At 35.0% G+C, this 14,356-nt stretch overlaps 2 protein-coding genes across 2 annotated transcripts; one reads left to right on the top strand and one right to left on the bottom strand.

Moving 5' to 3' along the window:
• Positions 1-1,959: 1,959 nt before the first annotated feature.
• LOC147390405 (stem-specific protein TSJT1-like) lies at positions 1,960-4,178 on the top strand. Its single transcript, XM_086417402.1, has 4 exons — positions 1,960-2,260; positions 3,172-3,412; positions 3,521-3,641; positions 3,887-4,178. The coding sequence occupies exons 1-4, from the start codon at positions 2,049-2,051 to the stop codon at positions 4,066-4,068; spliced, it is 756 nt and encodes a 251-aa protein (XP_086273528.1). The 5' UTR covers positions 1,960-2,048; the 3' UTR covers positions 4,069-4,178.
• Positions 4,179-6,917: 2,739 nt separating this feature from the next.
• On the bottom strand, positions 6,918-13,109 carry LOC147390404 (ribosome biogenesis protein BRX1 homolog 2-like). The gene is made up of 9 exons (XM_086459775.1): positions 12,838-13,109; positions 12,526-12,728; positions 12,312-12,453; positions 11,469-11,547; positions 11,080-11,204; positions 9,454-9,555; positions 8,080-8,148; positions 7,897-7,995; positions 6,918-7,367 (listed from the first exon to the last, which is right to left on the bottom strand). Exons 2-9 carry the CDS (start codon positions 12,714-12,716, stop codon positions 7,236-7,238), a joined length of 939 nt encoding a protein of 312 aa, XP_086315901.1. The 5' UTR covers positions 12,717-12,728; positions 12,838-13,109; the 3' UTR covers positions 6,918-7,235.
• Between the last annotated feature and the right edge of the window lie 1,247 nt (positions 13,110-14,356).

Genomic DNA, 14,356 nt, shown 5'->3' with positions numbered 1-14,356 from the left:
TTTCGCAACTCTCAGACGAGATCACCAATCGTATCTTGGTGATATGTAATAATATCGGCTTCCTTACAGAAGTCGTACAAAAAAACATTGGATTTTGAATCCAAAGAAGCGGGGCTTGGTATTCGAATCGAATCTGTCAGAGTGCATATTTGGATAGTGAAATACGAATATGAAATTTTATCCAAATTCAATATCCAAAAATTTTGAATAATATTTAATTATTCAAGTGGCATTAACATAAGTTGGTGTGGCAATAGAATCTCTCTTAGGATAATCCACACCATCCATTTACATCTGACAGGCCTGCTAGAATATTTTTACATGCCTTCGAGTCACAATGTCGGGTAAAAGTCGCACTCTTCAAGAGACTTCACATGGAAATTGACAGTTATCTGACGTAGCAATCCATCCACAGAATTTTAAGTAAACCACGAGTCTCGTGGGTTGCTGACTCAGACCTCTGTCATTGTTGGCAACTCTAGATAAGCCTTGGACGCCACTTCTTATCCAAATTCCTCCACGCTATTCACCATTGAAGGGTAATAATTTGGACTTACTCCTCCATATTTTGTAAATATTTAAGATGCCCCATTTGTGACTTCAAACTAATGACATGCCCTCTTTGAAATTTTTTTTTTTTTTAAAGGGATTAATGAAAGAGTCTTATTAGAGTGACCTCAAGATTTTACCTCATGTCCCACATCCTGACGTGAAAGTGTTTAAGAATCGTAGATGTTTTTTGACTCATATCTCGATGAAACACATTTATGATTTTTATACACTTTCATGTTGGAATGCACAATATGAGATACATTCTTGAAGTCACTTTAGCATTATTCTTAATGAAATGATCTAAATACTCTCATCTTCAACCTTTAGTCAAAACTCTTAATTTTTTACCCTCGCTTTCTAAGTTAAAATTAAATTTAGTTCAACCTAGAAACTTTAATAATAAAGACACGGTTCAATATAAAAAAATTATTTAATGAAATAAAGGATTTTTTAAAAGAGATAAAATAGGATTAAAATTGATGGATTGAAGATATTGTTAAAATAATTTATCATAAAAATATAGAATTTGAAAACGATGGATTTTAACCGAGGGGAAAGGGGTGGAAATCCATAGTTTTCACTAATGGGTGAAGATAAGGTTACTTGAGTTATTTACATTAATCTATGAAAAAAGATTTGGTCAGAGGGGCATGTCATCAATTTAAAAATAAATGTGATATTTTCAAAATTCACCAAAATTATGGACCCACCTTGCATTACTCCCTATCAAACAAATTTAAAGAAGTTAAAAAAAAAAAAAAAAAGATTGAAGGTGCAAAGCGTAATATTGAAAGAAATCATTATCTTTACATGACACATTTATCAAATTATAAATCCACCTCACATCACACCCAATCAAACAAAAGACTTTGAAGCAGTCAACCCACGTCAAAGAATTGTAGGAACGTTTGATCTCACTTGATGTATAGGTCAATATTTGATATTTCCTATATTTTCAAATAGACGACCTGCCCTTGCACCACGAACTCTTATAAACTAAGAGAAAAATAGCCTAAAGTTTCTTTAATCTTTCTTTTCAAAATTGATTATTTTCAACCTCTTTGAAAAGATAATGACCTCAACAAAGACTAAGGTCAAGGGATATATCGTCAATTTCAAGACATAAAGGTGGTTGGTTTGTGAAATATTCACAACGAGGGAGTATGTAATTAGTTGGAAAAAAAAGAAGACCACGTGTCATGTAGGACGAGGGTGTCTTCAAAATTTTGAAGTCGGTCTCCATATTTGAAATAAATAATAAAACATCGATAACTGTGTAAACTTATCCTTCCAACCCAACACAGTCCAAGGTCAAAAGTGCCAAATGGATAGAAGATAATATTGCCACCTACTAACCTATTAACGAAGACACAAACCTCTCTCTATATATACTACACTCACACCAAACATCTTCCACCTTCCCGACTCCCGTCTTGGAATTTAAAGCAGAAAACAATATATAATATTTTTCAAGGTTATTTGAAAGAAAGAAAGAAATGTTGGCGATTTTTCAGAAAGCGATTGCTAATCCTCCTCAGGAGCTTAACAGTCCTTCACAATCGAAGGGATCAAAGAAGCCAAAGCTTCCAGAAGAGATTCTCAAGGCCTTCTTGTCTTCTCATCACAATAATTCCTACTCTATGAGCTTTGGGAACGCGGCTGCTCTCGCTTACACTCGACCGGACCGGGCTTACTCGGCTCACCAGAGGTGCGTGTAATCTATTATCAATCGCTTTCTGTATCGATCGTTTTAAAACTCAGTCATATCTGAGTCGACTCTTGTGAGTCGGTATTGAGATAGTTTACTAATGTGGATTATCTTGATTTAGAAATTCAGAATCGTGTTCTCATAATCCATTATGAGAATAGTCACAAACAGATCCTAAGAAATGGGTTCTGATTCTAGTCGATTTTTTTTTTTTTTGTGTGTGTGTGTGTGTGGAGAATTGCTTCGTTAATCCTAACCAACATAACTTCCTGATTTTGGAATTCAACTATAGGATAATAGAATCGGATTCTGGTGTCTGGACTGGACTACCCTTAAATATTCGATCTAAATAAAATCCGATTTTTATATGTAACGTCTGCAAAAAAAATCGATTATTTTTGTGGTATCTGAGGAACTGTTTGGGAAGGTTTGACTCGTTTGATTCAAATTGGATCACTGTATCGAACCGGAATCGTTCATAAAACCATTACTCAAAGGTCTATGGTTAATTAATAGGTGCGTTAAGTGTAGCCCATTTGAAAATTGGGCTTAAGAAAATAGGAGTTATAGTAGCATTAAGACCAAAATACCCTCTAACATGAATCCCATTTGGGCTTAAAAACAAGGAGAAAAAACAGGCCAGGGGCCAACTGATTAGTATTTTATGACCAAAATACCCTAGCAAACAATCGATCTGAAGTTCTATAAAAGGATTTAACTAGAGATGAACATCACCTGACAACCCTCTTTTTCCCCCAATAATTGGTACTATTCAGGCCAAGCCCACTTATTAGTAGTATTATGACCAAAATACCCTTCACAAGCAAATGATTTGAAATCTTGTTACTCTTATATAAAAAATATATAAAATGATGATTAACAATTAAGATTTTGTTTTTGTTTTTGTGAAGGTTGTTTTGTGGTTTGGATGAAATGTATTGCTTGTTCTTGGGGAGCTTGAACAACCTATGCCCACTTATCAAGCAGTATGGTCTCTCAAAAGGGACCAATGAGGCAATGTTGGTGATCGAGGCGTATCGAACCCTTCGAGACCGGGGTCCATACCCAGCTGATCAGGTAGTAAAGGATCTCGATGGTAGCTTTGCTTTCATCATCTACGATAACAAGGCCAGAACCATCTTTGTTGCTCTGGTACGTTGTCTTCTCTTCTCCCTCTTAACCGCCAAACATAAAATTTATGATTTGAGGGCATTTTTGTCATTTTGATGTTAATGCATGCATGTTTCGGTGTGGTGGCAGGGATCGGATGGAGGGGTTAAACTATTTTGGGGTATTGCATCTGATGGTTCGGTTGTAATTTCTGACGATTTGGAGGTCATTAAAGAAAGCTGTGCCAAATCCTTCGCGCCTTTCCCTACTGGTATGTAAAACGTATTTTGGTAATAAAAGTATAAAAATACGATTTAGAACACTGTACTACTGGGAGTTTGATAGCTATCTAACTCCTGTTCTTAGTTTCCTACTATCTGGCAAAATATTTTGGTTGGTCACAAAAAATTACAGGCCCACTACTTAGGCCCAAGATGTGCCCATGTTATTGGATCAATCTGATTGATGATATTGATAGATTATGAAGGTTGATATATGATTGATTGGGTGGTGCAGGTTGTATGTTTCACAGTGAAGGAGGGGTGAGGAGCTATGAGCACCCAATCAACAAGATGAAAGCAATGCCAAGGGTAGACAGTGAGGGAATGATGTGTGGGGCCAACTTCAAGGTTGATGTTTACTCTAGGATCAACAGTATGCCACGTGTAGGAAGTGAAACCAATTGGACCATTACTTAAAATAAATAAATAAATTTCAATGTGTTGTTTTTCTGCTCTTTTTTCCCGTTTAGCTTCATGTTTGTGCTCTTGAGAACTATACATAAATAAAGTAGACTTTTTTTTCAACATCTCTCTCTATAATGTGAAATTTTGATCATCTTTTGCTCAACATAAAATTGATCAACAACATTTTCAAACCTCATCAAATTATTATCGATATTCAAAACTCAGTTTGATGTCTAATCCATGGATGAGAACTCATCTCGGACGATATAATCCATTTAACTGTGAGTTTTGATGTCTAATCCATGGATGAGAACTCATCTCGGACGATATAATCCATTTAACTCTGTTTCTATCTTGGATGAGATACTATTGAAATTCAAATCTGATTATGAAAATTTCAAATGATACTTATTTTTTTGAATGTGAATTTGGATTATCGACATTCCATTGTCCAAACTTGAGTAAATTAAATCTATTCAACTTTTGTTTTCAATCCATCATTTTTTACCTTTTTACATTATAAAAATAACGAGACCAAGATTTTTCAATCTAACATCTCATCATTTTAAACTTACCGTAAGAATCCTATTGGTTGAAGTAAATAAAATCATAGGGATGAAGATGATTGTTAAAAACTTTACATGTTGAAGGGATTTTTCAACTTAAAATCTCATCATTTTGATCTTACTGTAAAAACCCTATCTTATCTTGCCTTGAAATTGCAAGTTGAAGTAAATAAAATCATAAAGATGAAGATGATGGTTAAAAATTTTACAAGTTGAAGAAGACAGATGGATTTTGGGAAGGAAAATAAAGGGGGATGTCATTAGTTTCAAAATATGGGGGCATATCTCTGATATTCACCAAAGCGTGGGGGACAATGTGTAAATCATCCTCGAAAAAGGGGAGCCTCTCGTATTGCGATTAAGAAAAAATGATAAAAATTCATCTCCTTAACCATACGACTATCTTCCTATATAATTTTCATTACTTGTCAAGCATTAAAAAGTAGGTGCAGCACTATAACACCACTTGAAGGGTAGTCCACTATTATTAGGTAATTTCAAAGGGGACCTCTACGATAAACTCTTACGTTGTATTTGGACTGAGAGAAGAGAAGAGAAGAGAAGAGAAGAAATGAGTCTCTATTTTTCTTATTTGGATTGTTAAGTGAGAAGACAATAGAAAAGAATTGGCGAGAAGAGAGAAAAAAATGAGTTTTCTTTCTGTCCAAAAGTAATGAGAAGAGGAGAGAAATCCCTTAAAAATATTTTTTTAATTCCAACTCTACCCCTAAATCTCTTTTAAGATATTTTAAAATTTCAAAATTGTCTCAAGTTCTCTCTTGTCAATCCAAACATGGTGGAGAGAAAATTTCTCTTCTCTTCTCTTCATTTCTCTCAATCCAAACATAACATAAAAGAGGAGAAGAGAAATTTAAATTTCTTTCCACCATGTTTGGATTGACTGGAGAGAACTTTGGACAACTTTGAAATTTTAAAATATCTTAAAAGAGATTTAAGGGTAGAGTTGGTATTATAAAATATTTTTAAAAGATTTCTCTTCATTTCTCTCCACTTTTGGAGAGAAAGAAAACTCACATTTTTTTTCTCTCCTCTCCCCAATTCTTCTCTTCTCTTCCCACTTAACAATCCAAACAGGAGAAATGGAGAGAACTCCATTTCTTTCAATCTAAACACAGCGTTAATGAGTTTCTCTTCTTTCTACTTCTCTCAATCCAAACAAAGCCTTAACTTCCTACCTAAATGTATAATACTGCCAAGTTATTCTCTACCAAGGTGTTTCTCATTTCTTCTCAGTAATTTAGTTAGTATTTGAATAGTTGAACTACAACACATCCAATCCTTAAGTTGGTCTACAATAAAATAAAATAAATGTATTATAGAGGATATTAGAGTACCTCAAAAACATGAACTCTACAAAATCTGCATTTCTAAAGTGTACAGGGTCATTGTGATCAGAAATTTGGAGTCCCCTTAAGTGTTTTTTTTTTTTTTTTTCTTTTGATAGGTATATGGGTTAAGGCGGAGTTTTGTAGACATGATTTGTCTATTAAAATATCGTTTTAGAAGCACAACGGAGCCAAAAACACTAACCTTCTTACCTGGCTGGGAGATATGTAAAACAGGTTCTCATACAATGTCGGGCATCCAAAGCTTCCACCAAATATCTTTGTTGGGTTTAAGAAAAACCTTGGACCAACCTTTCCATTAACCACATAGAGTACACAAGGTATATTTGTCACTATTTTTATTGCAAGCATGGTTTCAAAACTTGTTTCGACTGAACGAGACCAAGTCGGCTTGAATGAGATATCCGATTTATTTGAGTCATCTTAGGTGAGATTCTAAAAAATGTCTTAGGAATTAAAACAAACCATGCCTTTGAGATGACCCGTCAACTATAGCAGCTACACCTACTTCACATGCAAACAGATTTATGCAGGGTGAGTTTTTTTTTTTTCCTTTTTTTAACAGCTTTAATGAGGTGTACGCCTTCGTATACCACACTTACACTGCCTTCAAACTCAAACGTGTCAAGGCACCTTCGGTCTGCCCCACCTCAAGGCATGCCCGATGCGCACCAAGGCCCTCACCTTGACTTCACTTAACACCTATAGAATTTATAGCCTTTTTTCTCAAATAATCTTTGAATCCCGTCATTAATCCTTTTATCAACTTGCACTCCTGCTTAAAACCCTCCCAAAGTTCTAGAAGTATGAGGTGGAGGAATCTTCTTGAAACCCCGCCAACAGACTAATCTGCAATTGAGAAACCCCTCCTTATCCACCCAAACCAGTACTCCAAAGTATAAAGTAGACCAAGACCACCACCTCAAAGTTGTTTTGCAATAAAATATAAAACATTCAATCCTTAAGTTGGTCTACAATAAAAATAATACAATAAGCTCCCTTATGAGGGGAAACTGGAGAGTTCTTATAAAACCTGAAAAGGACAAAAATGTGGCTTAATCAATTTGAAAAAGTATACGATATTTGTTAAATAATGTAGTAACCATATGATGATATCATTGTTCTAGATCTTCCAAAGTCGTAGAATTCAGTAGAAATTTTCTGAGCAAGGTTTAAAATCTCTTTTGCGATCAAGGAATTTTTAAGTCCCATTGAAACAAACACCATCAAATGGTTGGTTGGTTCATCATTCCTTCCAGAGACCTGCAAATTCGTCGGGCTTCAGTGGATTTGATTGCTCATGCATCTTCCTCCTTGTCTTGGCCTTGATCTTCTTCGCATACTTACCAGCCTTTTTCCTCTTCTCTAATGCTCGAATCTGAAAGTCTCAAAAAGACGAATAATTACATGATGTAATCCTTGCTAGTTAGACACATGACACACACACAAGGGATTAGGAACCCAAATCAATGTGGTCTGAGCAAGAATATCTCTAGGGCTGAAAGTCGACCCAAGACAAATGAACCTAACTTTCTTTTTATTAGGTATTAGGGTAAAGGAGGGTTTTGATTCGAAGGAACTTAACTTTCCAAACTATTGTGAGGTTCTGGATGCAGTCAAGAAAAGTAATATAGCAAAAATATTCCATGGAAAGACTAGTTAAGAATTAGATGGTCATCACCACACAATTGTGATGGATGACCGAGAATGTCTCATTGTGTGAGGAGACTCTCCCTACTTTTTTCCTTTTTTTTTTCTTTTTTTTTTTAATCTTTTGATAGGTATACGGGTGAAGGCGGAGTTTTGATCGAAGGTTTGTGGTTCCCCATCTTCCTTGTCGACATCATTTGTCTATTGAAATATAGTTTTAGAAGCACAACACGCCAAACAAACAATAATTTTCTAACCTGGTTCGGAGATATGTAAAATGGGTTCTCATACAAGGTTGGGCCTCCAAAGCTGCCACCAAATATCTTTATTGGGTTTAAGCAAAACCTTGGACCAACCTATCCACAAACAGTACACAAATTTGTCAATGTTTTCGATGCAAGTGCAGGAAAAAAGTCCTGAAACTTAAAAGTGTTACAAACCTCCACAAGGGTCATTTTGTCCAGACCGCCACGGTCCACTTTATCTGTTTCATTGTGAGGAACAGAAATCTGCCGAAGACAGTAATATATATGTTATAAGCCATTTTGCAATAAGAAGAGTAGCTTTCAACATCATACAACATCTAAAAGAGGCCAGTATTCAGAAAGGAACTGTCCCCCTTGTATTAAATTTTTTTTTTTTTTTTTAGTATGATAGCATGTATGTACAGTCTACATCACACTCGAACCATGGTCCTGCCCAGAGATCTTGTATCCCAAAATCACCTAATCAAATGGTCTAAATATTAATTAACCAAACCTTTTATATACCTTGTAATCATCCAAAAGAATGCAAGTCTGGTACCATATGATCTGGCTGGTTCTTGTACTAGAAAACAACACATACTATCCCAAAGAATACTAAGGTTGTATCCTGGTGTTACATAATGTAAACTAACAGATGCTTTGAGTCAGTTCATGTATTGATGACTAGGAGTGCAACTCGGCCCGGTTCAAACCGAGAACCGAACCAAACCAATAGCTTTGGGCTGGTTTGAAACAAGTTGAAGTTTGGCTCTGTGTTGAGAAAATAGAGAACTGATCAATTTTGTTCAGTTCTCGGTTCAAGGTTCGTACAGAACCAAACCAAACGGAGAACCGAACCCTTAATGACTTACTACATTTTAGGAGTTAGGAACATAGATTAATGACTTTTTTATGGATAGATTAATCAATTTGTTTTTACAGATAGATGTTGGTTCGGTTCCAATTTGGCCCTAAACAGAACCAAGTTGCACCCCTACTGATGACTGCATATTGCTCCTCTCATGGTACAGACTCAAATCTGAAATCATCTATAACTCTTACACCAACTTCACATGCAACCAGATTTATGTAGGGTGAGTTGATTACAGTCCCAGTTGAAGGTCTGTCTTTTATGTAGGGTGAGTTGATTATCAGAATTAACATATAATTAATAGAGGACATGGTTTTAGACAGAATTGGATGCAAGAGCAACATTTCTTCACCGGGCCTCAAGTTCTATGATAAGGCTTTGATGATGATGATGAATGCCTGTGGTGCACATGTATTCTTAAGCCAACATGTGGGTCATCAGAGACACCCTTAGAAATTAAACTAATCACAATTGGTGCAATTTGCAGCTATAGGCACCCAGGCTCCTCATTGGTACACAAGTAGAGCACGTAAAACATGTGGAATACGAGATGCACCATGTCAGTGCTTAAACCACCATATATTTACCCTAAAATGAATTTTGCAATGCAAATCAAATAATAACTAAAGTGAAATACATCACCATATTATAAAGAAATCATCAAACAAAATGATCCCAAATGAAATGCAAACATGTACCTGGTAATTCCGGAACCATATGTGAGCATCAACAATAGAGAAAACGAATATGTGGTCATGATAAGGTTTAGCTTTTCTGTGATCCTTGGGAATTCCAAATATCTGCCAAAATAAATGAATGTAACAATCCATCGATGGTAGTTGAAAAGTCGAAAAACCGATGCTAGATGTTTTACATAAGCTGATAAACTAATCTATAAAGATAAAGTAGTGCTATCAATTTGACAGCCATAATGCAACTCAAAATGAACCATGCCAAAAGTGTGAATTTCATTATAATAAAAAAAAAAGATTAAAGAAACCCATCAATAAAGATACTGATAGCATACCAGTACAGTACGGCGCGCACATGCTGAGGTAAGAAGACCAACAACTAATTAGCATCTCAAAAATTGACCCAATAGGATGACCACAAGCATTTAATTTGAAGACCTCTCTAAACGTCAGCATTATTTGCCTGACCATCCAGATAGCTCTTGCTTCATCTGTGGCAATGGTATCTTTCACCTAGGAGGTCATAAAATATTGTGTCCATACCCAAATAAGTTACAAAATTAAAGAAATGCCGATTCATTTGATTGGCAAAACATTTCTAAAAAGCTCAGATATTTATTAAGCAACTATTTTCTAATGAGGCTACTAGGGGGTTTCTTGAGAAGATGAAATTCTTATCTTCTATAAACTTACACATCCATGTGCCGCACAAACAGTCGAGTCAAGACCCAAGGCACACTAGAAGATTCACCAAGTCAAAGGTCAGACGGATGTGATGATCCTAAACCATCTAATCTAGACTATCATTTTCAAGGGCATAATCACTTTGTAACATTTTAAGACTGGATATTGGACTGAAGAATATTAGTTTAAAATCCCAGTTCTGTAGTATCAATGCCTATAGAATTTATAGCCTTTTTTTTTCCTAATACACCATTGAATCTCATCATATTTGTTTTTGTTTTTTGATAAGAACAATCTCATCATTCTACCATTGTTATTGATTTTTTCTTTGTTTAGGTCTCCAAAATACATCGTATGTTTCACGCCAAGATCATTACAGAATATTACATCATGTGGAAGAGGAGTTGGAGGCAATGAATCACTTCTTCACTGCCAATATTCAAGAGCTACATGGGGTCATTTCTCCGAACTTTTTGAAATTTGTTGGATTATGCAAGGGACAAATTAAGGGGGTCTTCATTACACTTTTTCCTCTTGTGGTAGGATTAAGATCACTCGGTCTCTACTACCATTTGCCATGTTGGGGCATTTGGTAAGAGAGATGAATTAGGACTTTGGAAGGCAAGGTGGATCCCTAGGAGTGTTTGTATGTTACTAAATAATAAAGATCAATGCTTTGGTCTTTAGGTCCCTAATCTTTTAGGAATTAAAGGTTTGTCCTGCGATGGTATGTTTTTAGTGGGAGACTATCTTGGTGATCCCACCAAATTTTCTATAATTCTTAGACAGGACCGCTTGTATGTCTATTTTGTATCTTTCTTTTTTTTCAATTTTTTTCATTCTAGGTCAATCACATACTAATTAGCTCGGTATTAGACTGGCTAACCGGAATGATGATTGTGATTCAACCAACCAAGAAAAAAAAACAGAACGAGAAATTGGAAGTACCTGCGTTATTATCTCTTTTAAAAGCTTCCAATGAGGATCTTTATCAAAATTGGTGGAGAACGTTAAAATCGGCCGCGACCCTCTCAGATGATTTCCAGTAAGCTTCAATTCTTCCATTGTGTGCACTGAAAAGAACAATACAATCCTTCAGAATCAAGCATATTGGCAAGCAAAACTTTAAATAACAAGGTGAAACATATTTAAATAATTTAATAAAATAGAAAAAACATAAAATGAAAAATCCTAAATAACATGAAGGAAATGCACATCAACAAGGAAAACCTCATTATGTAATCTTCATAATAAGTAAAATTCATCACCATCTACACCTTATCCAAACTACTGAGGTCAGTTTCATAATATGAGAAACCAAGAGGAGAAAAAATTACCAGCATTAACTAAAAATTTCACAGATGGTCCATTAGGGCACTTGGACATCCAGAGGTAAAGATCTTTCTGCTTCCTGCACTGAAATAGGGGGAAAAAAGAACCATATATAACATCAAGAAGAGAAGTTAGATATAAACAAAAAAATATATTCTGACTTGATTCCTACACAAATAGAAAAACCCAAATTTGCTTACCCAAATGATCAAAATAACATATAGGACACCCTTTTTGTAAACAAGTAAAACTAAATTCAAAACCCATTAATTAGCGTAGAGAGACAAGACCATCTCTAAGATGAACCAGACGGCAGTTTTCATCAATGAGAAATACATGCAACGTGTATAGTTAGACAGATCAAACAACATATTTCATAGAAAAGAAACCCAAATCATGGTTTAAAGTATTGTATTGTCCATAGCCACAAAATTCTCCGAATTTTTTCAAAATTTTGTAAAATTCTCCGATTATGACTAGCCGAATAAATCGACGAATTAATCAATAATTTATTGGTTAATCTTGGAATATTATTTAAAAAAAAATTATCTTTCACTATCAAAATTGTATTTTCTTCATCATTAGGATTTGGGAGGTCAAAGATGAGGGATTTTGGTAACAAATCTAAAAACATCATTAATATTTCCGATTTTTTTAATGAAACATTGCCAAATTTATCCGAATTAATTGAACCAAGCCCTAGCCAAATAAATACCGAATCCAAATTTTGTTACCATGGTCTTGTCACTTGCGAAACATCTGAAGAAGAGAACTTTTATTACATTATCTCACTAAAGATCGTATCTAACCATCAATCACAAATAGTATTTTTTAAACGTGAATATTACCTCGAAAAACAGGCACGATGAGCAGTTCTTAAGCTCAACTAACTCATTTAGAGTCGCGCCTTTGCTTTCTTTTGACTCAACCTTGTTGTCTTTCTTACAGTGAGGCAAGAGCGATACCACATTCAACATCAAATGTCGGTACCTGTAAATCATTAAAATCATACACAATCAATAAAAATAATATAAAACAAATGTTAAAAAAAATTAAAATTACCTGTAAATAATGCGACGCGAACAAGTGACCAAAACCTTCTCTTTGTTCCTAAAAACAGGGGAATCGTTCTCTTTCTCATTAACCTTCTCTTTCCAACCCAAAAGCGTCCGTTTGGGTCTCTCTGGGGCACTTTCGTCTTTCTTCGAAGGTACTGAAGCTTTAGTCTCACTGTGCTTTCGCTTCTTCACCATTGTTTGCAGATTCTGATGCGAATTCAACATAAATAACAGAGAAGGAAATAAATTTAAGATATCATTTAAGCATCAGAGAAAATATGAATTTTGATAAATATGATCAAGAAGACGAACATGCCTGAAGATTATTTGATCACCGATCTCCAATCCGTGAGAGGCCGAGATGGGGAACAAAGGATGGAGAGAGAGGGTTTTAGGGTTTTAGGTAGGGCTGTCAACGGATAGATATCCGATCGGATAGTACTATATCCGAATTCGAATCCGAAAAAATGATGATATCCGAATTCGAATCCAAATCCGATCGGATATCACTAGCAAACATTCGAATTCGAATTCGAAAAATGTATCGGATATTCGATAATATCCGATTCGAAAAAAAAAATTTGTTATAAAATACCATCATTCCCAATCGGTTAAAAAAACAAATCGATTTTCATTTTGTTTTTTAATCTTCTAACTATTTCAGTCTTTAAATCGGATAAAATATGGTTTTATTGTGTGTGTGTGTGTGTGTGTGTGAGAAAGAGAGAGAAGGGGTGTGTATCTTTGGAAGCTTGTCGGTCACGATGGTTATGGTCCGTCGGTCGGATATTACCGAGAGGCGAGAGAGAGGAAGAGAGAGAGAGAGAGAGAGAGAATGTGTAACTGGATGTTGCCGGCCGGAGAAGACGATGGGTATGGAACTCACAGTCGAAAACCCCCTCACCGATCGTTAATGGCTACTGGATCGTGTGTGGTGAGACGTGAGAGAAGATAAAGTTAAAAAGTTTTGTTTTGTTGTATAACATGCATACACGACACTTATATATACATATATAAAAGTTTTGTTGTAAAACATGAATACATAATATGTATATTATATCGGACCGGATTTTGCAATATCCGAATTCGTATCCGAAAGTCATTCGAATTATAAAATAACATCCAAATCTGAATTCGATATCCGAAAATTTCGGATAATATCCGGATTTTCGAATTCAAATTCGGATTTCGGCTATCCATTGACACCCCTAGTTCTACTGCCACCCACCGTTTTCTCTCTTGCCAACTTAAGTAATTTTTTGGACGATTTCGATATAGCCCCCCATGTTTTTGCAAATATCATAAGTGTCCTCTATGTTTTCAAACTAACGACATACCCCTGACTTAGAAAAGTTACAACGAGGATTTTAATTTCAACGATCATGTTCTCTTTTTTTTTATCTTGCATTTTTCTATTTTAACATCTCAAAAAATCAATCAAGTCAGTCATTTATACGAGAAAATTTGTATGTGAAATTTCAAGTTCGACATGTCGAATACTAAATCATTTTTGTAAGGTTCAATAGGTATCTCTATCTTATAGATAAAAATTCAGTATTGACATATCAAATACAAAAATTTACACGAGAAAGTTTTTTTCGATAGGTACTTATCGAATTTGTTTTGTCAATAATAGATACTTACTGAATAAAGCTTTCTCATATTATTCATTGTGTTCGGTATGTTGAGGCGTATTGAATTGGTTTTGTAATGTTCAGTGAGTATCTATTGAATCTGTTAAAACAAGTTTGATATGAACCTACTTAAGAAAATCTATCAAAAATCTTAAAGTTCTTGGATCTAAGATCTTCATTGTGAATGTTTTAAAAGTGATT

Source organism: Akebia trifoliata, chromosome 11 (assembly GCF_017979445.1).
Source record: "Akebia trifoliata isolate Shusen 1 chromosome 11, ASM1797944v1, whole genome shotgun sequence".
Classification (NCBI taxonomy): domain Eukaryota; kingdom Viridiplantae; phylum Streptophyta; class Magnoliopsida; order Ranunculales; family Lardizabalaceae; genus Akebia; species Akebia trifoliata.
The sequence above is the reverse complement of the archived record's forward strand: the minus strand, read 5'-3'. Positions and strand labels throughout refer to the sequence as shown.